The 27,660-nt window shown below is 43.2% G+C and overlaps 1 protein-coding gene across 1 annotated transcript in view; it reads left to right on the plus strand.

Moving 5' to 3' along the window:
• The window catches only part of LOC115129301 (leucine-rich repeat and calponin homology domain-containing protein 1-like), a 99,189-nt gene that overhangs the window by 59,255 nt on the left and 12,274 nt on the right, over positions 1-27,660 (plus strand). Inside the window, exons 6-16 of the mRNA XM_029659503.2 lie at positions 213-343; positions 7,967-8,054; positions 8,698-8,803; positions 12,469-12,599; positions 14,787-14,854; positions 15,486-15,566; positions 16,582-16,659; positions 16,758-16,800; positions 18,700-18,816; positions 21,174-21,252; positions 22,557-22,673. Of these exons, the coding sequence (XP_029515363.1) occupies positions 213-343; positions 7,967-8,054; positions 8,698-8,803; positions 12,469-12,599; positions 14,787-14,854; positions 15,486-15,566; positions 16,582-16,659; positions 16,758-16,800; positions 18,700-18,816; positions 21,174-21,252; positions 22,557-22,673 (1,039 nt within the window). The remainder of the gene's footprint in view (positions 1-212; positions 344-7,966; positions 8,055-8,697; positions 8,804-12,468; positions 12,600-14,786; positions 14,855-15,485; positions 15,567-16,581; positions 16,660-16,757; positions 16,801-18,699; positions 18,817-21,173; positions 21,253-22,556; positions 22,674-27,660) is intronic.

Consider the following 27,660-nt stretch of genomic DNA (forward strand, 5'->3'; position numbering starts at 1 on the left):
TTGCTTCCTAAGTGGACAGTTTGATTTCACAGAAGTTTGATTACCTTGGAGTTACATTGTGTTGTTTAAGTGTTCCCTTTATTTTTTTGAGCAGTGTAGAATTCATCATAGGGCATGTCTCTGTGTGTTCTGTTTTTGCTATTTGTGTACCTTCTACTTTTGTATCTGTCATCTACTTGCTCTAATTCACCCATTGATGATCTCTTTTCTAGATCTGCATGAAAGGCAAAGTTCACATATTTAAGTACCTGAGCATCGAGGCATGTCGAAGTGACAAGATGCCTGATTCTCTCTACCTGCCTGTCATGGAGCGCCTCAGCCTATCACGACCCGCCACCGGCAGGTGAGTTGCTATGCCAACCCTAACGGAGGCAACTGTTAGTGCTAGGCTGGTTCAAAAGCCTGCACACACTTTGGCTCTCCAGGACCACTGTTTTACTACTGTGTATTGTGTCAGATTCTTCATCAGACCTGGGTTCAAATACTATTTCAAGTGTCTCAATTACTTTCATATACATTTGAAGTAAGTATTCAGATATATTTTATTTGAAAAGACAGGTAGTTGAACATTTTAATGTATTTGGAAATGCACTTCGAAAGTCTATTGAAATACTCAAATACACTGACGCATATACACTCCCATGCATTTAACCCAGGTGTTTAAAAATAGTATTTGAAATAAGTATTTGAAAATTCTGTCAAATACCATTTGTCAGACTATTTGGTTTTTACAAATAACCATTCAACTAACCATGAACTAATACACCAAATAAAACATAATTTTTCTATTTAAATTATTATACAAAAGTCTTGCAACCAATATAATGTTATATTTATGGGGGATACAACAATCACAGTTCTGCAGATTTTGCTGAAGAAAGAAACAGAATCATTAGATCATTTGTTTTGGTACTGTCCATATGTAGGTTGTTTTTGGTCGCAGGTTCAGGAATGGCGGAAGAATTGCAACATTTACCCGGAGCTAACTCTGCAAATAGCACTGCTGTGTGATTTTAAAAAGTCATAATCAATCGATTAATAATATAATAATACTCTTAGCACAAATGTTTATCTTTAATGTACAATATGTATAATCTATGAGATTGGGTTCAGAAAGTTCAGAACTTTTGTGAAACATCACAGCACAGTTGAAAAATATATGGCAAATAGAAATCAAAACTCGATGGTCTTCAGAGATAAATGGGAGGGTTTGAAAAGATAACAATTGTAAACTATACTGTGTCAGTAAAATGTATATAGTATGTATAAACTGGAAGTAGAAGATTAGATGACTAAGAGTTGTTGTGCATTAGTTTACTCCAATTAGGGGATGGATGGTAGGGTTAGGGGAAAATAATAAAGGAAAATATATATAAAGAATTTACAGCACAAGTCAAAGGTTTGGACACAGCTACTCATTCTAGGGTTTCTCTTTATTTTTTACTATTTTCTACATTGTAGAATAATAGTGAAGACATCAAAACTATGAAATAACACATATGGAATCATGTAGTAACCAAAACAGTGTTAAACAAATCAAAATATATTGTATATTTGAGATTCTTCATAGTAGCCACCCTTTGCCTTGATGACAGCTTTGCACGCTCTTGGCATTCTCTCAACCAGCTTCACCTGGAACGGTTTTCCAACAGTCTTCAAGGAGTTCCCACATCTGCTGAGCACTTGTTGGCTGCATTTACTTTACTCTGCAGTCCAACTCATCCTAAACTATCTCAATTGGATTGAGTTCGGGTGATTGGGGAGGCCAGGTCATCTGATGCAGCACTCCATCACTCTCCTTCTTGGTAAAAAATAGCCCTTACACAGCCTGGAGGTGTGTTGGGTCATTGTCCTGTTGAAAAACAAATGATAGTCCCACTAAGCAAAAATGAGATGGGATGGCGTATCGCTGCAGAATGCTGTGGTTGCCATGCTGGTTAAGTGTGCCCTGAATTCTAAATAAATTAAGTCCTGATTCACGCAGTCTCCTCTGAACAGCTAATGTTGAGATGTGTCTGTTACTTGAACTCTGTGAAGCATTTATTTGGGCTGCAATCTGAGGTACGGTTAAATCTAATGAACTTATCCTCTGCAGCAGAGGTAACTCTGGGTCTTTCTTTCCTGTGGTGGTCCTCATGAGAGCCAGTTTCATCATAGCGTTTGATGGTTTTTGCGATCTTGTCTCATCTCCCCAACGGGCTCGGGAGGAGAAGGTCGAGTCATGCGTCCATCGAAACATCAAATCAAAATCAAATCAAATGTATTTATATAGCCCTTCGTACATCAGCTGATATCTCAAAGTGCTGTACAGAAACCCAGCCTAAAACCCCAAACAGCAAGCAATGCCGGTGTAGAAGCACGGTGGCTAGGAAAAACTCCCTAGAAAGGCCAAAACCTAGGAAGAAACCTAGAGAGGAACCAGGCTATGTGGGGTGGCCAGTCCTCTTCTGGCTGTGCCGGGTGGAGATTATAACAGAACATGGCCAAGATGTTCAAATGTTCATAAATGACCAGCATGGTCGAATAATAATAAGGCAGAACAGTTGAAACTGGAGCAGCAGCACGGCCAGGTGGACTGGGGACAGCAAGGAGTCATCATGTCAGGTAGTCCTGGGGCATGGTCCTAGGGCTCAGGTCCTCCGAGAGAGAGAAAGAAAGAGAGAAGGAGAGAATTAGAGAAAGCACACTTAGATTCACACAGGACAACGAATAGGACAGGAGAAGTACTCCAGATATAACAAACTGACCCTAGCCCCCCGACACATAAACTACTGCAGCATAAATACTGGAGGCTGAGACAGGAGGGGTCAGGAGACACTGTGGCCCCATCCGAGGACACCCCCGGACAGGGCCAAACAGGAAGGATATAACCCCACCCACTTTGCCAAAGCACAGCCCCCACACCACTAGAGGGATATCTTCAACCACCAACTTACCATCCTGAGACAAGGCTGAGTATAGCCCACAAAGATCTCCGCCATAGCACAACCCAAGGGGGGGCGCCAACCCAGACAGGATGACCACATCAGTGAATCAACCCACTCAGGTGACGCACCCCTTCCAGGGACGGCATGAGAGAGCCCCAGTAAGCCAGTGACTCAGCCCCCGTAATAGGGTTAGAGGCAGAGAATCCCAGTGGAAAGAGGGGAACCGGCCAGGCAGAGACAGCAAGGGTGGTTCGTTGCTCCAGAGCCTTTCCGTTCACCTTCCCACTCCTGGGCCAGACTACACTCAATCATATGACCCACTGAAGAGATGAGTCTTCAGTAAAGACTTAAAGGTTGAGACCGAGTTTGCGTCTCTGACATGGGTAGGCAGACCGTTCCATAAAAATGGAGCTCTATAGGACAAAGCCCTGCCTCCAGCTGTTTGCTTAGAAATTCTAGGGACAATTAGGAGGCCTGCGTCTTGTGACCGTAGCGTACGTGTTGGTATGTACGGCAGGACCAAATCAGAGAGATAGGTAGGAGCAAGCCCATGTAATGCTTTGTAGCTTAGCAGTAAAACCTTGAAATCAGCTCTCGCTTTGACAGGCAGCCAGTGTAGAGAGGCTAGCACTGGAGTAATATGATCACATTTTTTGGTTCTAGTCAGGATTCTAGCAGCCGTATTTAGCACCAACTGAAGTTTATTTAGTGCTTTATCCGGGTAGCCGGAAAGTAGAGCATTGCAGTAGTCTAACCTAGAAGTGACAAAAGCATGGATTCATTTTTCAGCATCATTTTTGGACAGAAAGTTTCTGATTTTTGCAATGTTATGTAGATGGAAAAAAGCTGTCCTTGAAATGGTCTTGATATGTTCTTCAAAAGAGAGATCAGGGTCCAGAGTAACGCCGAGGTCCTTCACAGTTTTATTTGAGACGACTGTACAACCATTAAGATTAATTGTCAGATTCAACAGAAGATCTCTTTGTTTCTTGGGACCTAGAACAAGCATCTCTGTTTTGTCAGAGTTTAAAAGTAGAACGTTTGCAGCCATCCACTTCCTTATGTCTGAAACACATGCTTCTAGCCAGGGCAATTTTAGGGCTTCACCATGTTTCATTGAAATGTACAGCTGTGTGTCATCCGCATAGCAGTGAAAGTTAACATTATGTTTTCGAATAACATCCCCAAGAGGTAAAATATATAGTGAAAACAATAGTGGTCCTAAAACGGAACCTTGAGGAACACCGAAATTTACAGTTGATTTGTCAGAGGACAAACCATTCACAGAGACAAACTGATATCTTTCCGACAGATAAGATCTAAACCAGGCCAGAACTTGTCCGTGTAGACCAATTTGGGTTTCCAATCTCTCCAAAAGAATGTGGTGATCGATGGTATCAAAAGCAGCACTAAGGTCTAGGAGCACGAGGACAGATGCAGAGCCTCGGTCCGATGCCATTCAAATGTCATTTACCACCTTCACAAGTGCCGTTTCAGTGCTATGATGGGGACTAAAACCAGACTGAAGCATTTCGTATACATTGTTTGTCTTCAGGAAGGCAGTAAGTTGCTGCGCAACAGCCTTTTCCCAAAATTTTGAGAGGAATGGAAGATTCGAATGGAATGATCCGCCAAACCGCTCTTCTTAACACCCGTCCAATTAACCCGGAAGCCAGCCGCACCAATGTGTCAGAGGAAACACTGTGTTCACCTGACGACCGCAGTCAGCCTGCAGGCGCCCGGCCTATCACAAGGAGTCGCTAGAGCGTGATGAGCCAAGTAAAGCCCCACCCAGCCAATCCCTCCCCTAACCTGGTCGATGCTGGGCCAATTGTGCGCCGCCCTATGGGTCTCCAAATCACGGCCGGTTGTGATACAGCCCAGGATCGAACTCGGTTGTGTAGTGACGTCTCAGACAGCTGCGCTACTCGGGAGGCCCCGCAAGTTTATATATATTTTATAAACTGAAATTTCACATTTACATAAGTATTCAGACCCTTTACTCAGAATTTTGTTGAAGCACCTTTGGCAGCGATAACAGCCTTGAGTCTTCTTGGGTATGACGCTACAAGCTTGGCACACGTGTATTTGGGGAGTTTCTCCCATTCTTCTCTGCAGATCCTCTCAAGCTTTGTCAGGTTGGATGGGGAGCATCGCTGCACAGCTATTTTCAGGTATCTCAAGAGATGTTTGATTGGGTTCAAGTCCGGGCTCTGGCTGGGCCACTCAACGACATTCAGAGACTTGTCCTAAAGCTACTCCTGCATTGTCTTGGCTGTGTGCTTAGGGTCATTGTCCTGTTGGAAGTTGAACCTTCACCCCAGTCTGAGGTCCTGAGCACTCTGGAGCAGGTTTTCATCAAGGATCTCTCTGTACTTTGCTCCGTTAATCTTTCCCTCGATCCTGACTAGTCTCCCAGTCCCTGCCACTGAAAACCATCCCCACAGCATGACGCTGCCGTTTCCTCCAGAAACCTGACACTTGGCATTCAGGCCAAAGAGTTCTTGGTTTCAATCTTGGTTTCATCAGACCAGAGAATCTTGTTTTTCATGGTCTGAGAGTCATTAGGTGCCCTTTGGCAAACTCCAAGCGGGCTGTCATGTGCCTTTTTACTGAGGAGTGCCTGAGGAGTGCCTTTTTACACACTATCATAAAGGCCTGATTGGTGGAGTGCTGCGGAGATGGTTGTCCTTCTGGAAGGTTTTCCCATCTCCACAGAGGAACTCTGGAGCTCATTCAGAGTGACCATCAGGTTCTTGGTCACCTCCCTGACCAAGGCGCTTCTCCCCCGATTGGTCAGTTTGGCCGGGTGGCCAGCTCTTGGAAGAGTCTTGGTGGTTCCAAACGTCTTCTATTTAAGAATTATGGAGGCCACTGTGTTCTTGGGGACCTTCAATGGTGCAGACATTTTTTGGTACCCTTCGCCAGGTCTGTGCCTCAACACAATCCTGTCTCGGAGCACTATGGACAATTCCTTTGACCTCATGGCTTGGTTTTTGCTCTGACATGCACTGTGAACTGTGGGACCTTATATAGACAGGTGTGTGCCTTTCCAAATCATGCCCAATGAGTTGAATTTACCACAGATGGACTCCAATCGATGTGTAGAAACATTTCAAGGATGATCAATGAAAACACGATGCAACTGAGCTCAATTTTGAGTGTCATCGGAAAGGGTCTGAATACTTATGTAAATAAGTTTACATTTTTTATAAATTTGCAGACATTTCTAAAAACCTGTTTTTGCTTTGTTATTATGGTATTGTGTGTAGATTGATGAAGGAAAAGTTATTTAATCAATTTTAGAATAAAGCTGTAATGTAACAAAATGTGGAAAAGGGGAGGTGGTCTGAATACTTTCCGAATGTTTTATACTTTATATATATATATGGTATATATTTACAAAAAAATATATGGGGGATTGGAAATGATACAGACAATTACATTGATGGAAGCTGATCTGCCCCCTAAAAAAGACAAAATAATTTTAAAAAATAACAAAAAAATAAATAATAATAATTACTATTCAAATACTCAAATAAAGGTACTTGTTTTGGGCTGTGTATTTGAAAATACTCCAATACACAGAAAAAAGTATTTTAAATACCAGATACTAAAATACAAATGTATTTGAACCCAGGTCTGTTTTCCATTTTAGTTCCGTGGCTGAGCCTTCCTCTCTGTGTGTATGAGAGTGTTTTGCAGGGAGAGGGGATCTTATGTTCTATAATGTGCCTACTGAGGTATACAGAACTGCCTTCAAGATGCCTGACCGTTGTTTTCAAGGTAATCTTCTCATGTTCACATACGCTGATTTATGGACGTCTATATCTGAGTTGCATCCGGTTTACACGGACCAACATCACATGCGCACTAGCATTCAGCGTGCACAGGGAGCAGCTTGAGCAGCGACGACGACATCACATCATCCAAATGCATGGCAGACATTGGATGAATATAAAATGTTAATATCTCCGGCTGTGAGTGATGGAAATGTTTTTTGCCTCATGACAATTATTTGAATAATTCAATTGATGTTTTGTGTACAAAGGTGATTATTACAAAGGTCTTATTAGGAATTTTCATATCTCACTTCTCTTTGTGGCCATCAATGGAAGTTGTCTTTCTGGGCTGGGCATCAGTTAAATTGCAGTACCGAAGCAAGACTGTAGGAGCAGTCGAAACCGTGCCTCTAGACTGGAAACCTGGGCCCTTGAATGTTCCCTTTTAATGCCTGCCCCCACCCCTATAACCCACCCCACTGCAACGCGTGGGCAGGAAAATGGTTCCTTTTGTCCGGGAGAGCTTAGAGACTCACATTCACAACCCTCTCACATACACACCCCTCTCACATACACACACTCATGGCAATAGAGGAAAAGAGCAGTGGAACTATTTATAATACAGCCATAGAGAGACCCACAGTACAGGAACCCAACAGACTTGTCCAGTGTTCCAGTAGAACTACATTCATATGGACTCTCTTATGACTGGTGTATTGAATGATGATAACGATTGAGAAGGTGTGAGGCCAGAATGGGATAGATATGAATGAAGCTAAGGACAGATATGCCATATGCTTCACAGTGATCAGTGAACATGCTCCCTAGGGATGCAAATGTAGGTGGCCTAGAAACAACGAGACGTGTGGGAGTGTGTGTGTGTGTGTGTGCGTGTGTGTGTGTGTGTGTGTGTGTGTGTGTGCGTGTGCGTGCGTGCATTTGTGTGTGTGAGAAGTGTATCTCAGACCACATCACCGTTCATTTGTCTGGAGACTCCGTTAGTAGATCACTTCCCTTGAAGGTAGCTTCCGTGTGTGTGTGTGTGAGAGAGAGTTTATGAGAGCATCTGAGTGTGTGTGAGAGAGAGCGAGAGAAAAAGAGAGAGTGACAGTCCTGCTGTGTCTGTGTGATCGGAGCGATTAGACGCTGCTATCTGTCATTTTCTCCTCTTTCCTCTCTCCTCCGCGTGCCTTTTTACCTCCTAACCCTGACCGTCCCATAATCCTTCTCTCTCACCCCTCACCCCTCTCTTCTCAGCACGGAGGACATTGACCAGAATAAGAAACAGGACACTGACTCAGGAGTTGGCAGCGACAACGGGGACAAAAGACTGTCTGCCACCGAGGTAGGATGAAGGGGGTGTTTGTGTTTGTGTGTGTGTCTTCACTTGCATGCATGCACACGCTTACACTCATGCATGCATATACTGTATGTGTGTAACATATGCATTGTGTATTCTACAGTATGCATTCTCAAACAAAAAACAATTGTTTTTTTTGTTTTGCATAATAAGTTGAATGTTTAGAAATGGACATTAATGTAAAGTTATACAAGAAAGAACATCAGCCTGGTGATGTTGAATAGTCACCAGATCTTCAAAGCCGTTCTGGACTCAGTTGAGCACACAGCCACAGCCGGATATCTTTCTATCATTTGTTCGTTTTTTTTTTTTTTTTCATATACGCATGTTCACCATGACATCACTGTGTTTTGTGGTGATCAAAGTAATGAATAAGATGGATATTGTCAGGTATGACACGACAGTTCTCTAGAACGATGCGTTTGGGGTGTGTTGTTGAAGAGAACGCAATTATGAGTGTCTGTTCAGCAGTATGTTGCACTTCTTTTTTTGTAGCTGAAACATTTGGCTTATTCTGAATGAAATACGTACGGTTGCATTGTAGCAGTTGTAGAGATGCTTTGATTTGGTTTCTGGAACAGAAATGTTTGCTAGTGTTTCTGGTAACTGAGCTGTGTGGATGTTTCAGCCTTCAGATGAGGACAGCTTGAGTCTCAATGTCCCCATGTCCCACATCACAGAGGAGGAGGGGCTAAGCAAAGACGACTCCAGCGAACACATCAGCACTCTAACAGGTAACCCCCCCCCAACCCACAAACACACACTTTTTTTGACACCACACTCCACAAAGCAAGTCCTGCAAGCTCTAGCTTTATCTTATCTTGATTATTGTCCAGTCATATGGTCAAGTGTTGCAAAGAAAGAGCTAGTTTCTCTCTCTCGGAGGACCTGAGCCCTAGGACCATGCCCCAGGACTACCTGACATGATGACTCCTTGCTGTCCCCAGTCCACCTGGCCATGCTGCTGCTCCAGTTTCAACTGTTCTGCCTTATTATTATTGGACCATGCTGGTCATTTATGAACATTTGAACATCTTGGCCATGTTCTGTTATAATCTCCACCCGGCACAGCCAAAAGAGGACTGGCCACCCCACATAGCCTGGTTCTTCTCTAGGTTTCTTCCTAGGTTTTGGCCTTTCTAGGGAGTTTTTTCTAGCCACCGTGCTTCTACACCTGCATTGCTTGCTGTTTGGGGTTTTAGGCTGGGTTTCTGTACAGCACTTTGAGATATCAGCTGATGTACGAAGGGCTATATAAATAAATTTGATTTGATTAGTTAAGCTGCAGCTGGCCCAGAACAGAGTGGCATGTCATGCTGTTCATTGTAATCAGAGGGCTAATATTGCTGAGAGTTGAGGAAAGACTTGACTGCGTCACTTCTTGTTTTTATAAGAAACATTAATGTGTTGGAAATTCCAAATTGTTTGCATAGTCAACTTACACACAGTACTGACACACACACTTACCCCACCAGACATGCCACCAGGGGTCCAGAACAAATTCATGAAAATGTACAGTAATATACAGAGCCATGAGTGCATGGAGTGTGGAGTGCATGAACAGCAAACCTGGTATCAAAAAACAAATAAAGCAACACCTCACAGCACAAAGCCTCTCCCACGTGACCTACTTGTTGTATGTACTGACATGTATTTGTAACTGATAGATGTGCACAAAATGAAAGTAACCAAATAACCACTGAATGATTCCTAGTCCAACATATGACTAGACACTCCGTGTGGATATCTCAACCCCAGCTTGTCAATGAGTAACCGTCCAGCCCTGATAACAGCCCCTCCTGAATGGGAGAAGGGGACAGCCAGCAGGGCTACCTGTGTGTGAGGCATAATTTCTGTCTCTCCGGATGCCAGACATCGTCAGGTTGGGATAACACAGTAACACAGCCCAGACAGATTCTGTAGAGAGGCCTCTGGTTTATGTCCTTATCTGCCACCAGAGGAAACAGGATAGAAACATGGTCACTGTTGCACTAAGGAGAGGAAGTGGGATAAAAGAGATGTTTCCGGATCCTTCATGGTGTCTCTCTATGTGGCTCAGTGGGTCGTTTTTCCTTATTGTTGTTTTTGAGAGGGATGGAGGGAGCTCTGGGGGAGTGTTGACTCTGGCTAAACTCTGAGGAGTGTGTGTGGTGGGGACAGATATACACCAGTAAGGATATGTCAGCACACCCAGGGAGTAGTCTGGGGTGGGTCACTGATAGGCTGGTGGGCCTCAGACTGGGTGGGAATGGCGTTGAAAGTGAAGGTGGAGTATGTCGTAAGAATATCACAATGTGTGTGTTAAACGGCTGGCTAAATCAGACTGACTTAGATAAGAGGAGTTGGGGTTCGTCACCTTTTAGTCTCTAAATCCTCTAATGGATTGGAAGACAAGGGCCTGATACAAAAAGATTGGATTCATCCATACTGTAAAATAAAGTAGTGGACAGCAGAATACAGCTACCTCTATCCAGAGCTGTCAGAGTATCTGGGCTATATTAGCAGAGCTCAGATGGATTCTCTATAGACCTTCACTCCCGGACCAGAAGACTGGTTATTAATAGACCACCTCGAACTCTCTCAATCATGTCAGAGAGTGGCAGGCAGAGAGTGGCAGGCAGAGATTGGCAGGCAGAGTGGCAGGCAGAGAGTGGCAGGCAGAGAGTGGCAGGCAGAGAGTGAGAGGCAGAGAGTGAGAGGCAGAGAGTGAGAGAAGCAGAGAGTGAGAAGCAGAGAGTGAGAGGCAGAGAGTGAGGCAGAGAGTGAGAGGCAGAGAGTGAGTGGCAGAGAGGCAGCAGAAAATAGAGGGAGATTGTGCAGATTCTCTCTGTAGGTTTCTAGACCATGAGTTAAATCCTACAGCAGAACTCTGATAAACCCAAATTATAAAAAAGACAACAAAAAATGATATACAGTACCAGTCAAAAGTTTGGACACACCTACTCATTCCAGGGTTTTTGTTTATTTTTACAATTTTCTACATTGTAGAATAATAGTGAAGACATCAAAACTATGAAATAACACATATGGAATCATGTAGTAACCAAACAAGTGTTAAACTGTTCCTAGGCCATCATTGTAAATAATCATTTGTTCTTAACTGACTTGCCCGGTTAAATAAATAAAATAAACAAAAAGTTGTTAAAAGTTCATTTGTGGAATTTCTTTCCTTCTTGATGCTTTTGAGCCAATCAGTTGTGTTGTGACAAGATAGGGGTGGTATACAGAAGATAGCCCTATTTGGTTAATACCAAATCCATATTATGGAAATAACAGCTCAAATAAAGAACCTTGGGGGTTTTGTGGTATACGTCAGCACAATAACTGTTTGGCGGAAGCTTCATGAAATGGGGTTCCGTGGTCGAGCAGTCGCACACAATCCTAAGGTAGATCACCATGCGGAATGCCAAGCGTCGGCTGGATGGTGTAAAGCTCACCGCCATTGGACTCTGTAGCAGTGGAAATGCATTCTCTGGAGTGATGAATCGTACTTCACCATCTGGCAGTCCGACGGACGAATCTGGGTTTGGCGGAAAACGCTACCTGCCCGAATGCATAGTGCCAATAGTGAAGTTTGGTGGAGGAGGAATAATGGTCTGGGGCTGTTTTTCATGGTTCGGGCTAGGCCCCTTAGTTCCAGTGAAGGGATATCTATAGGGATATCTATATCAATGACATTCTAGACCATTTTGTGCTTCTAACTTTGTGGCAACAGTTTGGGGAAGGCCCTTTCCGTTTCAGCATGACAATGTCCCCGTGGGATGAATTGGAATGCCAACTGTGAGCCAGGCCTAATTGCCCAACATCAGGGCCCGACCTCACTAATGCTCTTGTGGCTGAATGGAAGCAAGTCCCCGCAGCAATGTTCCAACATCTAGTGAAAAGTCTTCCCAGAAGAGTGGAGGCTGTTATAGCAGCAATAAGGGGACCAACTCCATATTAATGACCATGATTTTGAAATTAGATGTTCGACGAGCAGGTGTCCACATTCTTTTGGGAATGTAGTGTACCATGGCTACGGGCTGTTCTTATGCATGGCGCAACATGGAGTAGCCGTGCACCACAAACCCCCAAGGTGCTTTATTTCTATTATAAACTGGTTAGCAACGTAATTAGAGCAGTAAAAAAAAACTGATTTTTTTTTTGTCATACCCATGGTATTTCCTCGGATTTCAGCCAATCAGCATTCAGATCTCGAACCACCCAGTTTATAATTTTATATAGAGCACAGAGGTTGTAATGTTGTTCTAACCAAATCCCACAAACAAGCGATGAAACACAATATTGGAATTGGTCATCGTATATATGCTACTGTGTCTCCATACAGTAAATGCCTTTGAAATGTGACATTCTCTGAACTGACCTCTAACTTCTGACCTTAATGTCTGCCCCCCTGTAGCGGACCCCCACGGGGACGGGGTGCAACTGATAGAGGAAAGCCCAACAGAGGCCCTGAAAGACCTGAAGGAACAGTTAGGCTACAGAGACTCCTCTTCTGCTCTCAGCAACCGCTTCCGCAGCTACATCAAGGCAAGGGCCTCTCTCTCTCTGTCTCTCTGTCTCACTCACTCACTCACTGAAAGACTTGGTTTAAAGTGACTTAGGCGAGCAACGTGCTGAATTCACCCATTTGGACATTTAGGGTTAACTATGCCTTTAATAACTGATCTTTCTGAGCTGAATCCATTATGAGCTGCACTCTTAGTGGGGCGGCAGGGTAGCCTAGTGGTTAGAGTGTTGGACTAGTAACCAGAAGGTTGTGAGTTCAAACCCCCGAGCTGACAAGGTACAAATCTGTCGTTCTGCCCCTGAACAGGCAGTTAACCCACTGTTCCCAGGCCGTCATTGAAAATAAGAATTTGTTCTTAACTGACTTGCCTGGTTAAATAAAGGTAAAAAATAAAATAAAATAAAAAAACTCTTAGAAAAAAAGGGTTCCAAAAGGGTTATTTGGCTGTCCTCATAGGATGGTTCCAGGTACTCTATTTGGTTCCATGTGGAACCCTCTGTGGTAAGGGTTCGAGATGGAACGCAAAAGAGTTCTACCTGGAACCAAAAATGGTTCTTCAAAACCTTTTAGGTTCTAGATAGCTACACTCTTGGGGAAAAAAAGGTGCTGTCTCGGCTGACTCTGGAGCTGTTACTAAGGGAATAATGCACCCTGTTATACATCACAGTATAACGTCCATTAAGGCTGTCTGTATTGTGAAAGATTCATAGGGAAATGGCTGTGCTGTAAATAATGAAAGCGTTTGTGTTTTTAACAAAAGGAAAAGTGAAATTCTATGCCAGAGTAGCCCAGGATAACCCATTCTCCCTCTTTTATTCTCTGCCTGTCTATCAATTCAATTTCATTCAAAGGGCTTTATTGGTATGGGAAACATATGTTTACATTTGCCAAATCAAGTGAAATAGATAATAAACAAAAGTAGAAATAAACAATCAGAAATTAACAGTAAACATTACACTCCCAAAAGTTCCAAAGGAATAGAGACATTTCAAATGTCATATTATGGCTATATACAGTGTTGTACTGATGTGTAGATAGTTAAAGTACAAAATGGAAAATAATAAACATAAATATGGGTTGTATTTACAATGGTTTTCTTCACTGGTTTCCCTTTTCTTGTGGCAACAGGTCACATATATTGCTGCTGTGATGGCATGCTGGTATTTCACCTAATAAGGTACATATGGGAGTTTATCAAAATTGGATTTGTTCTCAAATTCTTTGTAATCTGAGGGAAATATGTTTCTTTATGGTCAAACATTTGGCAAGAGGTTAAGGAAGTGCAGCTCAGTTTCTACCTCAATTTGTGCGCAGTGTGCACATAGCCTGTCTTTTCTTGAGAACCAGGTCTACCTATGGCGGCCTCTCTCAATGGCAAGACTAATTTCACTGAGTCTGTACATAGTCAAAGTGTTCCTTAGTTTTAAGTCAGTCCCAGTGGTCAGGTATTCTGCCACTGTGTACTCTCTGTTTAGGGCCAAATAGCATTCTAGTCTGCTCTGTTTTTAGGGTGAATTATTTCCAATGTGTCAAGGACCAGGACCAGCTTGCTTAGGGGACTCTTCTCCTGTAGGTGATGGCTCTGCTATGGAAGGGTTTATAATTAGCGGGTATTCTGCTCTACATGCAGTATTTGGTGTTTTATTTGGAGGATTTTTGTTACAGAATTCTGCATTCACAGTCTGTTTGGTATTTGTCCCATTTTGTGACCCCAGACCTCACAACCACAAAGGGCAATGGGTTCTATAACTGATTACAGTATTTTTAGCCAGATCCTAATTGGGATGTAAAAATGTATGTTCCTTTTAATGGCGTAGAAGGCCCTTCTTGCCTTGTCTCAGATCGGTCACAGCTTTATGGAAGTTACCTGTGGTGCTGATGTTTAGGCCTATCCCTCTCTATCTCTCCTTGTCTCTCTTTCTCTCTCCCACTGTCCCTCCCCTGCTGCCCCATGTGTGTGTGACAGTGAAAGGCAGGGTGGTATAATATCCAACCCCATGTGGAGTGTGTCAGCAGATCTTGAAGGGAGGGAGGCACACTGGCCTGCTTATACACTCTCACTCACTAGGAAACATTTAAGTGAACCGCAGCCAATCGCTGGCTTGTTATCTGGATCATGTGACTTGACTGCAGCTGGTGCTGATGTCGCGCGCGCGCGCACGCATATGTGTAACTCGGTGTGTATATGTGTGTTCTTGCTCGTGCAGGGACGGACGCCAGACTACGACGAGCCCCTCAGGATAGAGGAAGACACACACTGGGCCTCTGAACAGACGTGAGTATCCCTCCATCCATCCGCCTTTCATCTGTCTTTTTCTCCTCCCTCACTCTGTCCACTGTAGTGGGTGTGTCTCTGTATGTCTCTTTCTGTCCCCTCTATCAGTCTCTATCGCTCTCTGTGCTATAAGATGTTTTTCCTCTTTATACTGTATGCTTCTATGGGCAGTACTCTTTGCCCATCTGTATTAAAGTTGATTGATGTACACTGTCAGCTCTTTACTGTTGGCTAGTTTTGAAACGTCTTTGGTGACTTTTGAGAAGCTGTGCTCCTCCTAAGTTGTTTTTGGCTCTTCTATACTGTGGTTGTTGTTTTCTTAGGTGAAAGATAGAGACCCACACACTGTCGAAACAAGAGAATGTGGCCCAAAAAGAGGCTTGGGATTGAGAAATATGCCCTTTATTTCAACAAACTGTCACCATACTATTTTCTTGCCACAGCAAAGCTATGTGTGTTCTGCTACATATCACACCACGTGTATTGTTTGTGCCTTTATCTATACCAGGGCGACATTAGGTTAGCATTTCAATTTTTTTAATGCATGATGTATTCAAAAGCATTTTTTATTGATGAAACACAGTTCTGAATTGTAAACAAGATGACTCACTTCCTGTTTCCTTTCCCGTAGGTCAAAGGTCACAGAAGGAACGCACATTGCCATGATCAACCAGCTGAAGGAGGCTGTAGAGCTACTACAAGACCCTAACAGGTGGGCTCTGTTACGATTCTGTTATAATGCTGGTTATTTCTGGTTATAGCTGGTTATAATACTATTACACCTTTCTCACTTTTACTATCATGCTGGCATATCATGCTGGCCTTATTTAATAATCATTGTTATCAGCATGTTCAGGATCATTTTCAAGGTGAAATTGGTCATTGCCATGATCATCTTAAGGATTGTTATCGTCATAAGCAGATCTCTATGTGAAGTCAATCAATCAATCAATCAATCAAATGTATTTATAAAGCCCTTTTTACATCAGCCGATGTCACAAAGTGCTGTACAGAAACCCACCCTAAAACCCCAAATAGCAAGCAATGCAGATGTAGAAGCACGGTGGCTAGGAAAAACTCCCTAGAAAGACCGGAACCTAGGAAGAAACCTACAGAGGAACCAGGCTATGTGGGGTGGTAACATTGGAAAGTTGCATTGTAAACTTGGGAGTACTGTTGTCCCTAATGAGTCAGAGGTTACATTTCTGACCTAAACAAGTAAATCCCCAAACCCAACAGATGGCTGATTGTCATATTATGCAGAGAGAGGCAGTCAAAATCTCCCACACAGCCCAACACTAACTCTGCAGAATATACTATCCACCATGCATCCTCTAACCATATTTCAGGTCAATGTTGTGAGGAATTGTGGGTGAAATGTCCCACTTGGCCATATCAGAATGTTGTCACTGTAGCTACCATGATGTCTTTGTGTATTTTTTTGTTGTTGAGTCAGAGCCCACTCATTGTCACACACACTGTACCACATGCTGCTCCCTCCTGCTCTGCAACATGTATATGGTAGCAATAATAAGGCCTTTGGCTGTCTTACCTGGTTCTGTGAACATATAGTTCAGTACAGGGACTGGAATGACTCCAGGGCTGGCTCACTGGAGGTAAAAGACACTCGTTGGGCATTGAGCTGTGAGGATCTGTGTAGTTGTCTAACCTCCCTACTCTCTGTCTGGCTCTTTCTTTCTCACTCTTTCTACTCTCTCTGCTCTCAGAGTGAGTATGGAAACAGAGGACCTATCTGGAGTTCAGCTTTACCCTGTTGAGATGGTCATGGTGGAAGACTCTCTCAAGTAAGACTGTGTGTCTGTGTGTCTGTGTATGCGCGCATTGCATGCACACATGCGTTATTTCTTACTCTCTCTCTGTGCCTCTCTCTCTCTCACTACAGTGGCCAAGACAGTGACGGCAGTGAAGAACAAACCACACCCAAGGTGAGACTCGCATATTTAGTTTTACTGCATAATGTACACACCTTCAATGCATTTGGAAAGTATTCAGACCCCTTGACTTTTTCCACATTTTGTTATGTTACAGCCTTATTCTGAAATGGATCAAATTGTTTTTTCCCCCTCATCAATCTACACACAATACCCCATAATGACATCACAATACCCCATAATGACAAAACAAAAACAAGTTTTTAGAAATGTCAGCAAATGTAGTAAAAATAATAACATAAATATCACATTTACATAGGAATTCCGACCTTTTACTCTGTACATCGTTTAAGCACCTTTGGAAACGATTACAATCTTGAGTCTTCTTGGGTATGACGTAACAAGCTTGGCACACCTGTATTTGGGGAGTTTCTCCCATTGCTCTCTGCAGGTCCTGTCAAGGTCTGTCAGGTTGAATGGGGAGCGTCGCTGCACAGCTATTTTCAGGTCTCTCCAGAGATGTTAGATTGGGTTCATGTCCGGGCTCTGGCTGGGCCACTCAAGCCACTCCTACGTTGTCTTGGCTGTGTGCTTTGGGTCGTTGTCCTGTTGAAAGGTGAACCTTTGGCCCAGTCGGAGGTCCTGAGCGCCTTGGAGCAGGTTTTCATCAAGGATCTCTCTGTACTTTGCTCTGTTCATCTTTCTCTCGATCCTGACTAGTCTCACAGTCCCTTCCGCTGAAAAACATCCCCACAGCATGAAGCTGCCACCACCATGCTTCACCGTAGGGATGGTGCCAGGTTTCCTCCAGACGTGGCACTTGGCCAAAGAGTTCAATCTTGGTTTCATCAGACCAGAGAATTTTGCCTCTCATGGTCTGAGAGTCCTTTTACTGAGGAGTGGCTTCCGTCTGGCCACACTACCATAAAGGCCAGATTGGTGGAGTGCTGCAGAGATGGTTGTCCTTCTGGAAGGTTCTCCCATCTCCACAGAGGTACTCTGGAGCTCTGTCAGAGAGACCATCGGGTTTTTGGTAACTCCCTGACCAAGGCCCTTCTCCCCCGATTGCACAGTTTGGCCCGGTGGCCAGCTCTAGGAAGAGTCTTGGTGGTTCCAAACTTCTTCCATTTAAGAATGATGGAGGCCCCTGGGTTTTTGGTGCAGACATTTTTTGGTACCCTTCCCCAGATCTGTGCCTGGACACAATCCTGTCTCTGAGCTTTACGGACAATTCCTTCGACCTCATGGCTTGGTTTTTGCTCTGACATGCACTGTCAACTGTGGGACCTTTTATATAGAAAGGTGTGTGCCTTTCCAAATCAAGTCCATTTACCACAGGTGGACTCTAATAAAGTTGTAGAAACATCTCAAGGATGATCAATGGAAACAGATGCACCTGAGCTCAATTTTGAGTCTCATAGCAAAGGGTCTGAATACTTATGTAAATAAGGTATTTCTGTTTATTTTATTTTATTTGCAATAATTGATTCTGTATTCGCGTCGTCATTATGGGGTATTGTGTGTAGCTTGATGAGGATTCTTGAAAAAAAAAACATATATTTTAGACCTATACTGCATGACCTCTGACTATGACCATTGTGTGAGTATGTGCCCCATCTGGGTGTGTCAAACTAAAATATATCAGCATCTGTGTTACAGACTAAAACCCCTCTCCTGAGTTGGTGTGTGTTTAGTCTCCCTCCCTGAGCAAGCAGCAATGCACATCCTATTCCTGTCTGCTGTAATATAGCTCTGCTGCTCGTTGGTAGTTGGATATTGTTAAGATGACTTGTTTGTAGTATAACTTATTTGAGTTGTGGTGAATGTTGTTTTGGAGCTGTATTAGAGTGTAAGCTTGTCTCCTTTGTAGAGTATAATTCTTTCTGGAAGTAAAGATTGAATTGGTGTGGTAGATGTACAAATAAGTTCCACTGGTTGGTATGTTCTATCTAGTGGGACACTCCCGATGGAGGCTTTGAGTTCCAGAAGAAACGAGAGTTGATTCTAGAGAGGGCCAGGCTGGAGGCCCAGCTTGCATACCAACAATATGAGACACATATGTCCAACCAGGTAACCCTAGTAACAAGCCATGGGTGGCCACTCCCCCTCAGGCTTACCAGCCAATCCCTTCCTCTGACTCCCCTCATCTAGTGTCGGTGTGTTTGTGTGTGTGTGTGTGTTTGTGTGTGGTCACTAATGCCCTTGACCACTGGTCCCAAGTCAGTTTTTGTGTGAAGTGTTACAGTTCCAAAGAGGGCTACAGTAGGGGTAAGCTCATCCTAGATATGTGGTTAAGTGCATTAGAGGTTGAATCCTAACTCAAGATCCGTGCGTAATTGAGTTTCTGCAAAAATATGCCATTGACTTCAATGCAAGATTGCATGAACGTTTACTTGCATCAAGTTAGGATTCAGCACTATGTGACCAGTAGGTGTGCTGGTGTGACCTCTATCCTGTTACCTAGCTAGCCACCCCATTGCCTTTTAGACCTGTGTGTCGGTCTGCTGTTTTGCATATCTGTAACTTTGATTGTACCTTTGTTTACGCTTATAGAGGTACAATAGATGAAGGGAATTATTTGAAGCAGGTGCTTGTATGTGTTGATGTTTTTGTTGTGTCTGTGTGAGATTTTGTTTTGTGATGTGTGTAGCATGTTTCTATACTTTGCAGTATGTGAAGTTGACCAATAGTTTACAAACAAACACCCCGACCCAGTCTGGGTCAATACCATGGAATCTGTTACACAGATACAGTCTCCGGCTAATGTTTGGTCCTGAGCTTCAGAGCAAGACAGGGATTGGCTCACACTTTATAGGCCTAATCAAATGCTTTAAAAGTTGGTTTAATTTCTTTAAAAAGCTCTAGCCGGAGGGTTGAAAACCCTATAGTGGAAACACACCAGGACCAAGGAAGAAGGAACAACAGCATAGCACATAACAAGGAGAAGACATTAGCTGTGTTTCAATACTCATACTAACCATACCATTTGTGACGTAAATTGAGTATGTAGTTTGTTTATTGGACATATTATGGATATAGTTAGTATGCCAAAAGTTCCCAAAATACGACTTGTACAAGCAGTGGACACTATTTCTGTGCTTTTAGAGCTTTTAGAGCCCATAATGCAATTATTCAGAAAATGGGCGTGGTTTCACAACTTTTCAGATTTGAAGAAAATGGCGGAAAATATGCAGCCGAAGTCTAACGAGAGCTGATACAAATTCATTGCTTTAGCTAATCATGACAAATGTTAAGAAAATGTTGAGCAATGTAATAAAGTAATGACTTTTCAAATAAGTTACTTTACAATTTGTTAGCTACTCTAGCCTTACGAACCACATAGCATATCATTACAGCAGTTGCTTGTATGTACCAGTATGTTAGCTAGCTACCTAACGTTAGTTGGCTACTAATACATCAAACTTGCCAGTATATGGACTATATGCTATCTAACTTACTGCCCAAAGTTTATCGACTTGATTATTCATGTAATTCTTAGCTTAGCTAAGTTGTGTGCGTTCTCAATGGATATTATTAATGAAGTCATAAGATGTCTAGCGAGTAATTTGTAATGCTAACAAGCTAGCAAGAAGTCCGGTAGACAGGCAAAGCACTAGTGCGCTCAACTGAAAGGATACCGTTCGTTTACAGTATGCTAAAATTAACTTATTGTATATGCCCATTAAGTTTGTAGTATACAGTATGTTAGGGTTGCAGGTAGCCTAGTGGTTAGAGCGTTGGTCTAGTAACTGAAAGGTTGCAAGATCGAATCCCCGAGCTGACAAGGTAAAAATCTGTCGTTCTGCCCCTGAACAAAGCACTTAACCCACTGTTCCTAGGCCGTCATTGAAAATAAAAATGTGTTCTTAACTGACTTGCCTACTTAAATAAAGGTAAAATAAATAATAATAATATGTTAGTATGGGTATTTAAACACAGCTATTGTCTGGCAATTCCTTCAAAATCTTCAACAATGCTCTAGCGCTGTCACACACACACAGAGAGAGACAAGGCCCACTATTGGGGACAGGGCACACATCCAACACTGACCACTTGAAGAGAGCACTGTTACCACATAGCAACACCATATCCAATACCAGCTACATGGCCATAGAAACAGTGACCTCAGCACAATCAAGCTAGAGGACAACTGGCCATAGCAGTCAATCTGGGTGAGGGTCAGAGAGAAAGGGACAGGGTGAGTTATGATCTAGTTAAGCCATCTCAGAGGTCATCTGTAGTGTTACATAGTCATTGTATAGGACACCAATCTGAATCCTGCACAAACATGATCTTCATTCACACACATACACCACCAGCTGTCTTGTCCCCAGTAGACCTAGATAATATGTGTGTTGTTTAAGTGTACTCTCAGGAGAAGAGGGTCCCTAACCTTTATGTGTGTACTCCCTTTGACTCTCTACCAGGGAGAAGACAGAGTTCCAGGCAGCGGTACCACGTTTACCACTCCTCCCACCCCTCCCTTCGGGTTGAAGCCCCGCTCAGGTGAGTGCAGGCTGGGCATGGCACGCTATAGAGGTGGGTGATGGCGGGTACCCCTCTATAGTCTCCATAATCAATACATTTCACACATCTCAGTCAGATAGGTGCACAATTCCTCCAACTGTCTACACAGACTACAGTCCCTGATAGAGTCCATTCATGCGTTTCTCTCCAAAATTAAGACATGGATGCCCTCAATCCCCTCCGCTCTGCTTCTCCCCCAGACCCCAAATCGTCCCACACCCCGATACAACTTTTATTGGGTTATACCATTAACCCAAAGTAAAAAAGACATGGGTTCAGTTCCTCCAATAGTCAAGGTAGTCCAATAGTCAACATCCCCCCCCAAAAGTCACAATCCCACCCCAGAATTCACAACTTCTAATGAGGCACATAATATCTCATTAACACCCTCTGTCCCCAAAATAATCATCAGCAGCAGCAGTTGGGTCATGCTGTAGAGGCTACCGACCCAGTCCTGACTAACATGCAATGCTCCCACAATGTTTCTGTAACGCTGTGTGAACATGGCCCAGAGAGAAAGTGATGTGTGTTTGCTGAGAATACGTGAGTGTGAGTACTCTGCACCCGATCCCAAAGAGTGGCTATGGAGGAAGAGGATACAAACACACATACAGTCTCTTCCTTCTTTGAGTTAAATAACTGACGGACTGGTTAACTACATCCTATGGAATAGAGCCGGTCCACAGACGCTGGGTTGAGAAAAACAATGTCTCTACAATTCTTTGCGAATCCTGTCTGGTACTCCTCATGGTCAGATGGCTTTGGGTGCAGATTCACTGAAATGACTCTAGCGTCTGATGTTCACTGCTTGTAGAATTAGAGTTAGCATCCATCCAGCTAGTTGCTACATACAGTACGTTACTACTGTAGTGTGTGAAATGTAGCTTTACCTGCTAACATTAACAGCATGTCATGAAATCTGTATTGTGAAATGGCACTAATATTGATTTATTTTTTTATCTTTGTTTTGTGTTTTTTTTTCTTCTCTCATTTCATTTGTTTCTTCCTTTCCTCCCCTCACCTTTACTCCCTTTCTATCTTTCTACCAACTGCTGCATGACCTCTCACACCAATCACATCCCTTTATCTAACCCAATCTGCCTTTGCATGCGATTGTCAACTGCCGCTGCCTGTTTCGTTCCCTTCTGTTTTAAAATTCAAACCAATTTTTTCGGGGACTTTTTCTGGTGTCTTGTGTTTTTGGGGTGTGGTTTTGGAATGGACCTGTCTTCTTCTACTTGCCCCCCCCCCCCCCTTGCACCACACCACCCCTCTACCTCTAGCCCCTGCCTCACTGCCCTGCTCGCCCCAGCCCTGTTTCCGCCCCCTCCTCACACAGGCCCTGTCCGTCGATAAAGACACTCCCCCTAGACCAGGCGATGGAGTCATGCACACCAGTGGTAGGTCATTCCTTTCGACTATTCGGCCAATCGGAGGCCTCGAAAACAAAACAACTCGACAGAGCCTCAGATGTTTGCAAACAATGTGCATTTGTATGTTTTTCCTCTCTTTCTATCTATCACACACTCGCTGTGATCTTTCGTCTCTAATCTGTCTATCCCTCGTTCCAAGCCATGGGGATGTGTGTGATGAAAGTGTGCAGAGTACTTTTGCGGTCACATCTGTGCCTTGGACCACATGTTTGGGTTGTTTTGATGACTCCGCTCCCTGACTGTGTTTTACACCATGCCCAAACCGGATGTGTGCGATCGTGCGCAAATTGATTTTGTCCCCCGACACCAAACGTGATTACAACATGCAGGTTGAAATTTCAAAACAAACTGAAGCAATTATATTAATTTGGGGACAGGTCGAAAAGCATCAAACATTTATGGAAATTTATCTAGCTACCTTGCAGTTGCTAGCTAATTTGTCCTATTTAGCTAGTTAGCTTGCTGTTGCTAGCTAATTTGTCCTGGGATATAAACATTGAGTTGTTATTTTACCTGAAATCACAAGGTCCTCTACTCCGAAAATTAATCCACACATAAATCGGTCAACCGAATCGTTTCTAGTCATCTCACCTCCTTCCAGGCTTCTTTTTCTTCTTTGGACTTTATATGGCGATTGGCAACTCATTTTCATAATAAGGTGCATTACCACAACCGACCTCAGTTCATCTTTCAATCACCCACGTGGGTATATGTTCCTAAAAACCAATGAGAAGATGGCAGGTGGGTATATGCTTCTAAAAACCAATGAGGAGATGGGAGAGGCAGGACTTGCAACGTGTTCTGCGTCACAAATAGAAATCAACTTCTATTTTAGCGCCTGGCAACGTAGACGCTCGTTGGCGCGAGCGAGCAGTGTGGGTATAATGATAGAATAACATGTATTTGTACATTTATTTTGCAATGCTCGCGCACGCGATACGACCGGTGTGGTAGGCATGTTAGGCTTGGCAATATACCGTTTGTACCGTATCCGGGGTATACTGAAATACCAACGATATGATTTTGAATACCGTTAATACAGCAGCAGCTCGCGGGATGGTGAGCTTCACCACTGCTTAAAACTAACTATAAGTTATTTATAAATATAACAAATCTAACATACATGATATCCAGCTATGCATTTGGTTTGCTAACTTGCTATCTAAGTGGTTAGATGTCATGATCAAGCTTCTTGGTTACAGCAGAGACATTCAATCCCCTCCTGGATCAAGATCCCTGTTGCCTACATTGTTTTGTGCATCCACATTTTTGAAATTTATTGCGCCCCTTGTGTGCACTTCCGGTAATATGTATACCCCGGTATGATACAGAAACGGTATGACAGTATGAAAATCTAAATACTACCCAACCTTAGTATGAGGGGAGGGGGGGGAACTCTGCCACTCATGTGGAGTGTGAGGGCACACTCGTAAAATTTTGGGCCGATTTTCTTAATTTTAGGCTCAAAAGAAGAGCATTGTCCTCTTATATCTGGTAGACTAGCTGCAGAGAAGGGGAGGAAGAGACAAAATAGAATTTTGAAATTAAGTAGAGTTTCCCCTTCTCAGTGATTAGCCTATTTGTTGCAATTCTGGAGCCCTATTTTACCAGTAAAATTCATGCAACAAATTCATGCCAATCATTGGTTTAGGTATTACACAACAAAATACCTTTATGATGCATTCCTACTTGGATATGTTAGATGAAACAACTTATTTCTTGAATAGGTATAAGTCTGGAGCCCTCCTGTACCCAACAACACTAACACACACATCCGCATACTCTAAACACACATACTCTCTGACACACATGCACATTTATACACACGGATTTGTGTGTTTCTGTGTCTGGGTACAGTAAGAAGTTTTACCACATTGTGTCTGACACAGAACGTGTTCATTCCCCCTGCAGTTATTAGAACAGCATGTGTCTCAGTATGTTCACTCCCAGTACAACCACAGTCCAGATCTAGCAACACACATAGACATCCTCGATTAAGTCTACTCTGATACAGGCTCTGCATGAAAACCTATTAAACACAGACACCGGATCTTTCATGCCAGGGCTGATATGGGTGGGAAAGCAGACTGGGTTCATACTCCCTCCCTCCCTCCCTCCCTCATTCTCACACACACACACACACACACACACACACACACACACACACACACACACACACACACACACACACACACACACACACACACACACACACACACACACACACACACACACACACACACACACACACACACACACACACACACACAGAGCTGTTTATTATCTATCCTGTTGCCTAGTCACTATACCCCTAACTATATGTACATACAGTGGGGCACCAATTCTCCCACTTAAAAAGATGAGAGAGGCCTGTAATTTTCATCATAGGTACACTTCAACTATGGCAGACAAAATTAGAAAAAAAAATCCAGAAAATCACATTGTAGGATTTTTTATGAATTTATTTGCAAATTATGGTGGAAAATAAGTATTTGGTCAATAACAAAAGTTTATCTCAATACTTTGTTATATACCCTTTGTTGGCAATGACAGAGGTCAAACGTTTTCTGTAAGTCTTCACAAGGTTTTCACACACTGTTGCTTGTATTTTGGCCCATTCCTCCATGCAGATCTACACTAGAGTAGTGATGTTTTGGGGCTGTTGCTGGGCAACAAGGACTTTCAACTCCCTCAAAAGATTTTCTATGGGGTTGAGATCTGGAGACTGGCTAGGCCACTCCAGGACCTTGAAATGCTTCTTACGAAGCCACTCCTTCGTTCCCCGGGCGGTGTGTTTGGGATCATTGTCATGCTGAAAGACCCAGCCACGTTTCATCTTCAATGCCCTTGCTGATGGAAGGAGGTTTTCACTCAAAATCTCATGATACATGGCCCCATTCATTCTTTCCTTTACACAGATCAGTCGTCCTGGTCCCTTTGCAGAAAAACAGCCCCAAAGCATGATGTTTCCACCCCCATGCTTCACAGTAGGTATGGTGTTCTTTGGATGCAACTCAGCCTTCTTTGTCCTCCAAACATGACGAGTTGAGTTTTTACCAAAAAGTTATATTTTGGTTTCATCTGACCATATGACATTCTCCCAATCTTCTTCTGGATCATCCAAATGCTCTCTAGCAAACTTCAGACGGGCCTGGACATGTACTGGCTTAAGCAGGGGGACACGTCTGGCACTACAGGATTTGAGTCCCCTGGTGGCATAGTGTGTTACTGATGGTAGGCTTTGTTACTTTGGTCCCAGCTCTCTGCAGGTCATTCACTAGGTCCCCCCGTGTGGTTCTGGGATTTTTGCTCACCGTTCTTGTGATCATTTTGACCCCACGGGGTGAGCTCTTGCGTGGAGCCCCAGATCGAGGGAGATTATCAGTGGTCTTGTATGTCTTCCATTTCCTAATAATTGCTCCCACAGTTGATTTCTTCAAACCAAGTTGCTTACCTATTGCAGATTCAGTCTTCCCAGCCTGGTGCAGGTCTACAATTTTGTTTCTGGTGTCCTTTGACAACTCTTTGGTCTTGGCCATAGTGGAGTTTGGAGTGTGACTGCTTGAGGTTGTGGACAGGTGTCTTTTATACTGATAATAAGTTCAAACAGGTGCCATTAATACAGGTAAAGAGTGGAGGACAGAGGAGCCTCTTAAAGAAGAAGTTACAGGTCTGTGAGAGCCAGAAATCTTGCTTGTTTGTAGGTGACCAAATACTTATTTTCCACCATAATTTGCAAATAAATTCATAAAAAATCCTACAATGTGATTTTCTGGATTTTTTTTCTCATTTTGTCTGTCATAGTTGAAGTGTACCTATGATGAAAATTACAGGCCTCTCTCATCTTTTTAAGTGGGAGAACTTGCACAATTGGTGGCTGACTAAATACTTTTTTGCCCCACTGTATCTACCTCAATTCTCTCGTACCCCTGCACATCGACTCGGTACTTGTACCCCATTAACAGTATATAGCCAAGTTATCATTACTCAGTGTGTAGTTATTCCTCGTGTATTTATATGTTTTTTTCTCTCTGGGTTGTTGGGAAGGGCCCGTAAGTAAGCATTTCACTGTTAGTCTACACCTGTTGTTTACCAAGCATGTGACAAATACGATTTGATTTGACATACAGCTTCATACTGGTCTATCATCTGTTGCTCTACTCCGGCTTCTATAGCTCAGGGTATTTATGTATTTATATTTGAACTGCTAGATAATGGTCTCACTGGGGATATCCCTCTTCCATCAGGAGGAAGACAGAAGCTGCCAGCAGCCATTTTCCCCCCAGGGCGACTCATGTTACAGAATTGTTTAACATGTTCTAGGGTGTGTTTTTATGACATCAGCATGGAGTCAAAGTCAACATGAGCATTTTATTACTCTCCCGTTCCTAATGATAACAATTTTATTTTTATATCACTTTTCATTTACTACCATTTTCAAAGGGATTTACAATGCATGTAAGACTAAACCGCCAATGGCAGGGTAAAAGACCAATAGGTATTATAATAACATAGACATGAAGAAAGAATGAAAGAAAATAAAAATGTTCAAAGGAGCAGTAATGTTGAAAAGGAATGTTGGACAATCAATCATGGAATATCCTAGTAGTGAGAACAGTGTTGATAGCTGCATATTTGTTTTCAATAAAGAGCCAATCATAGCCACGCACCAATAAACAGGTCAGGCCTCAGGGAGGTGACATCACCAGTAACCAATAGGAGTTTAGATCAGGAGTGTCTGACCTTATTAACAGCCAATCAGGTCCCAGAATCCGAGCTATGGGCACCATTCCAAATCAATGTGTCTAGGGTCACACCACCAGCAGTAGTTGTTGGTAACACGGTTAGCCTGTTTGTGTGTGGATGTCTGAGGGCAGAACTACGACGCAGAATGACTGTACTGATACTGATGACCTTGTGCTGTAGTAGCTGTTATTGACCTTTGACTTCGTAA

Source organism: Oncorhynchus nerka, linkage group LG1, assembly GCF_034236695.1.
Source record: "Oncorhynchus nerka isolate Pitt River linkage group LG1, Oner_Uvic_2.0, whole genome shotgun sequence".
In the NCBI taxonomy this organism is placed as follows: Eukaryota; Metazoa; Chordata; class Actinopteri; order Salmoniformes; family Salmonidae; genus Oncorhynchus; species Oncorhynchus nerka.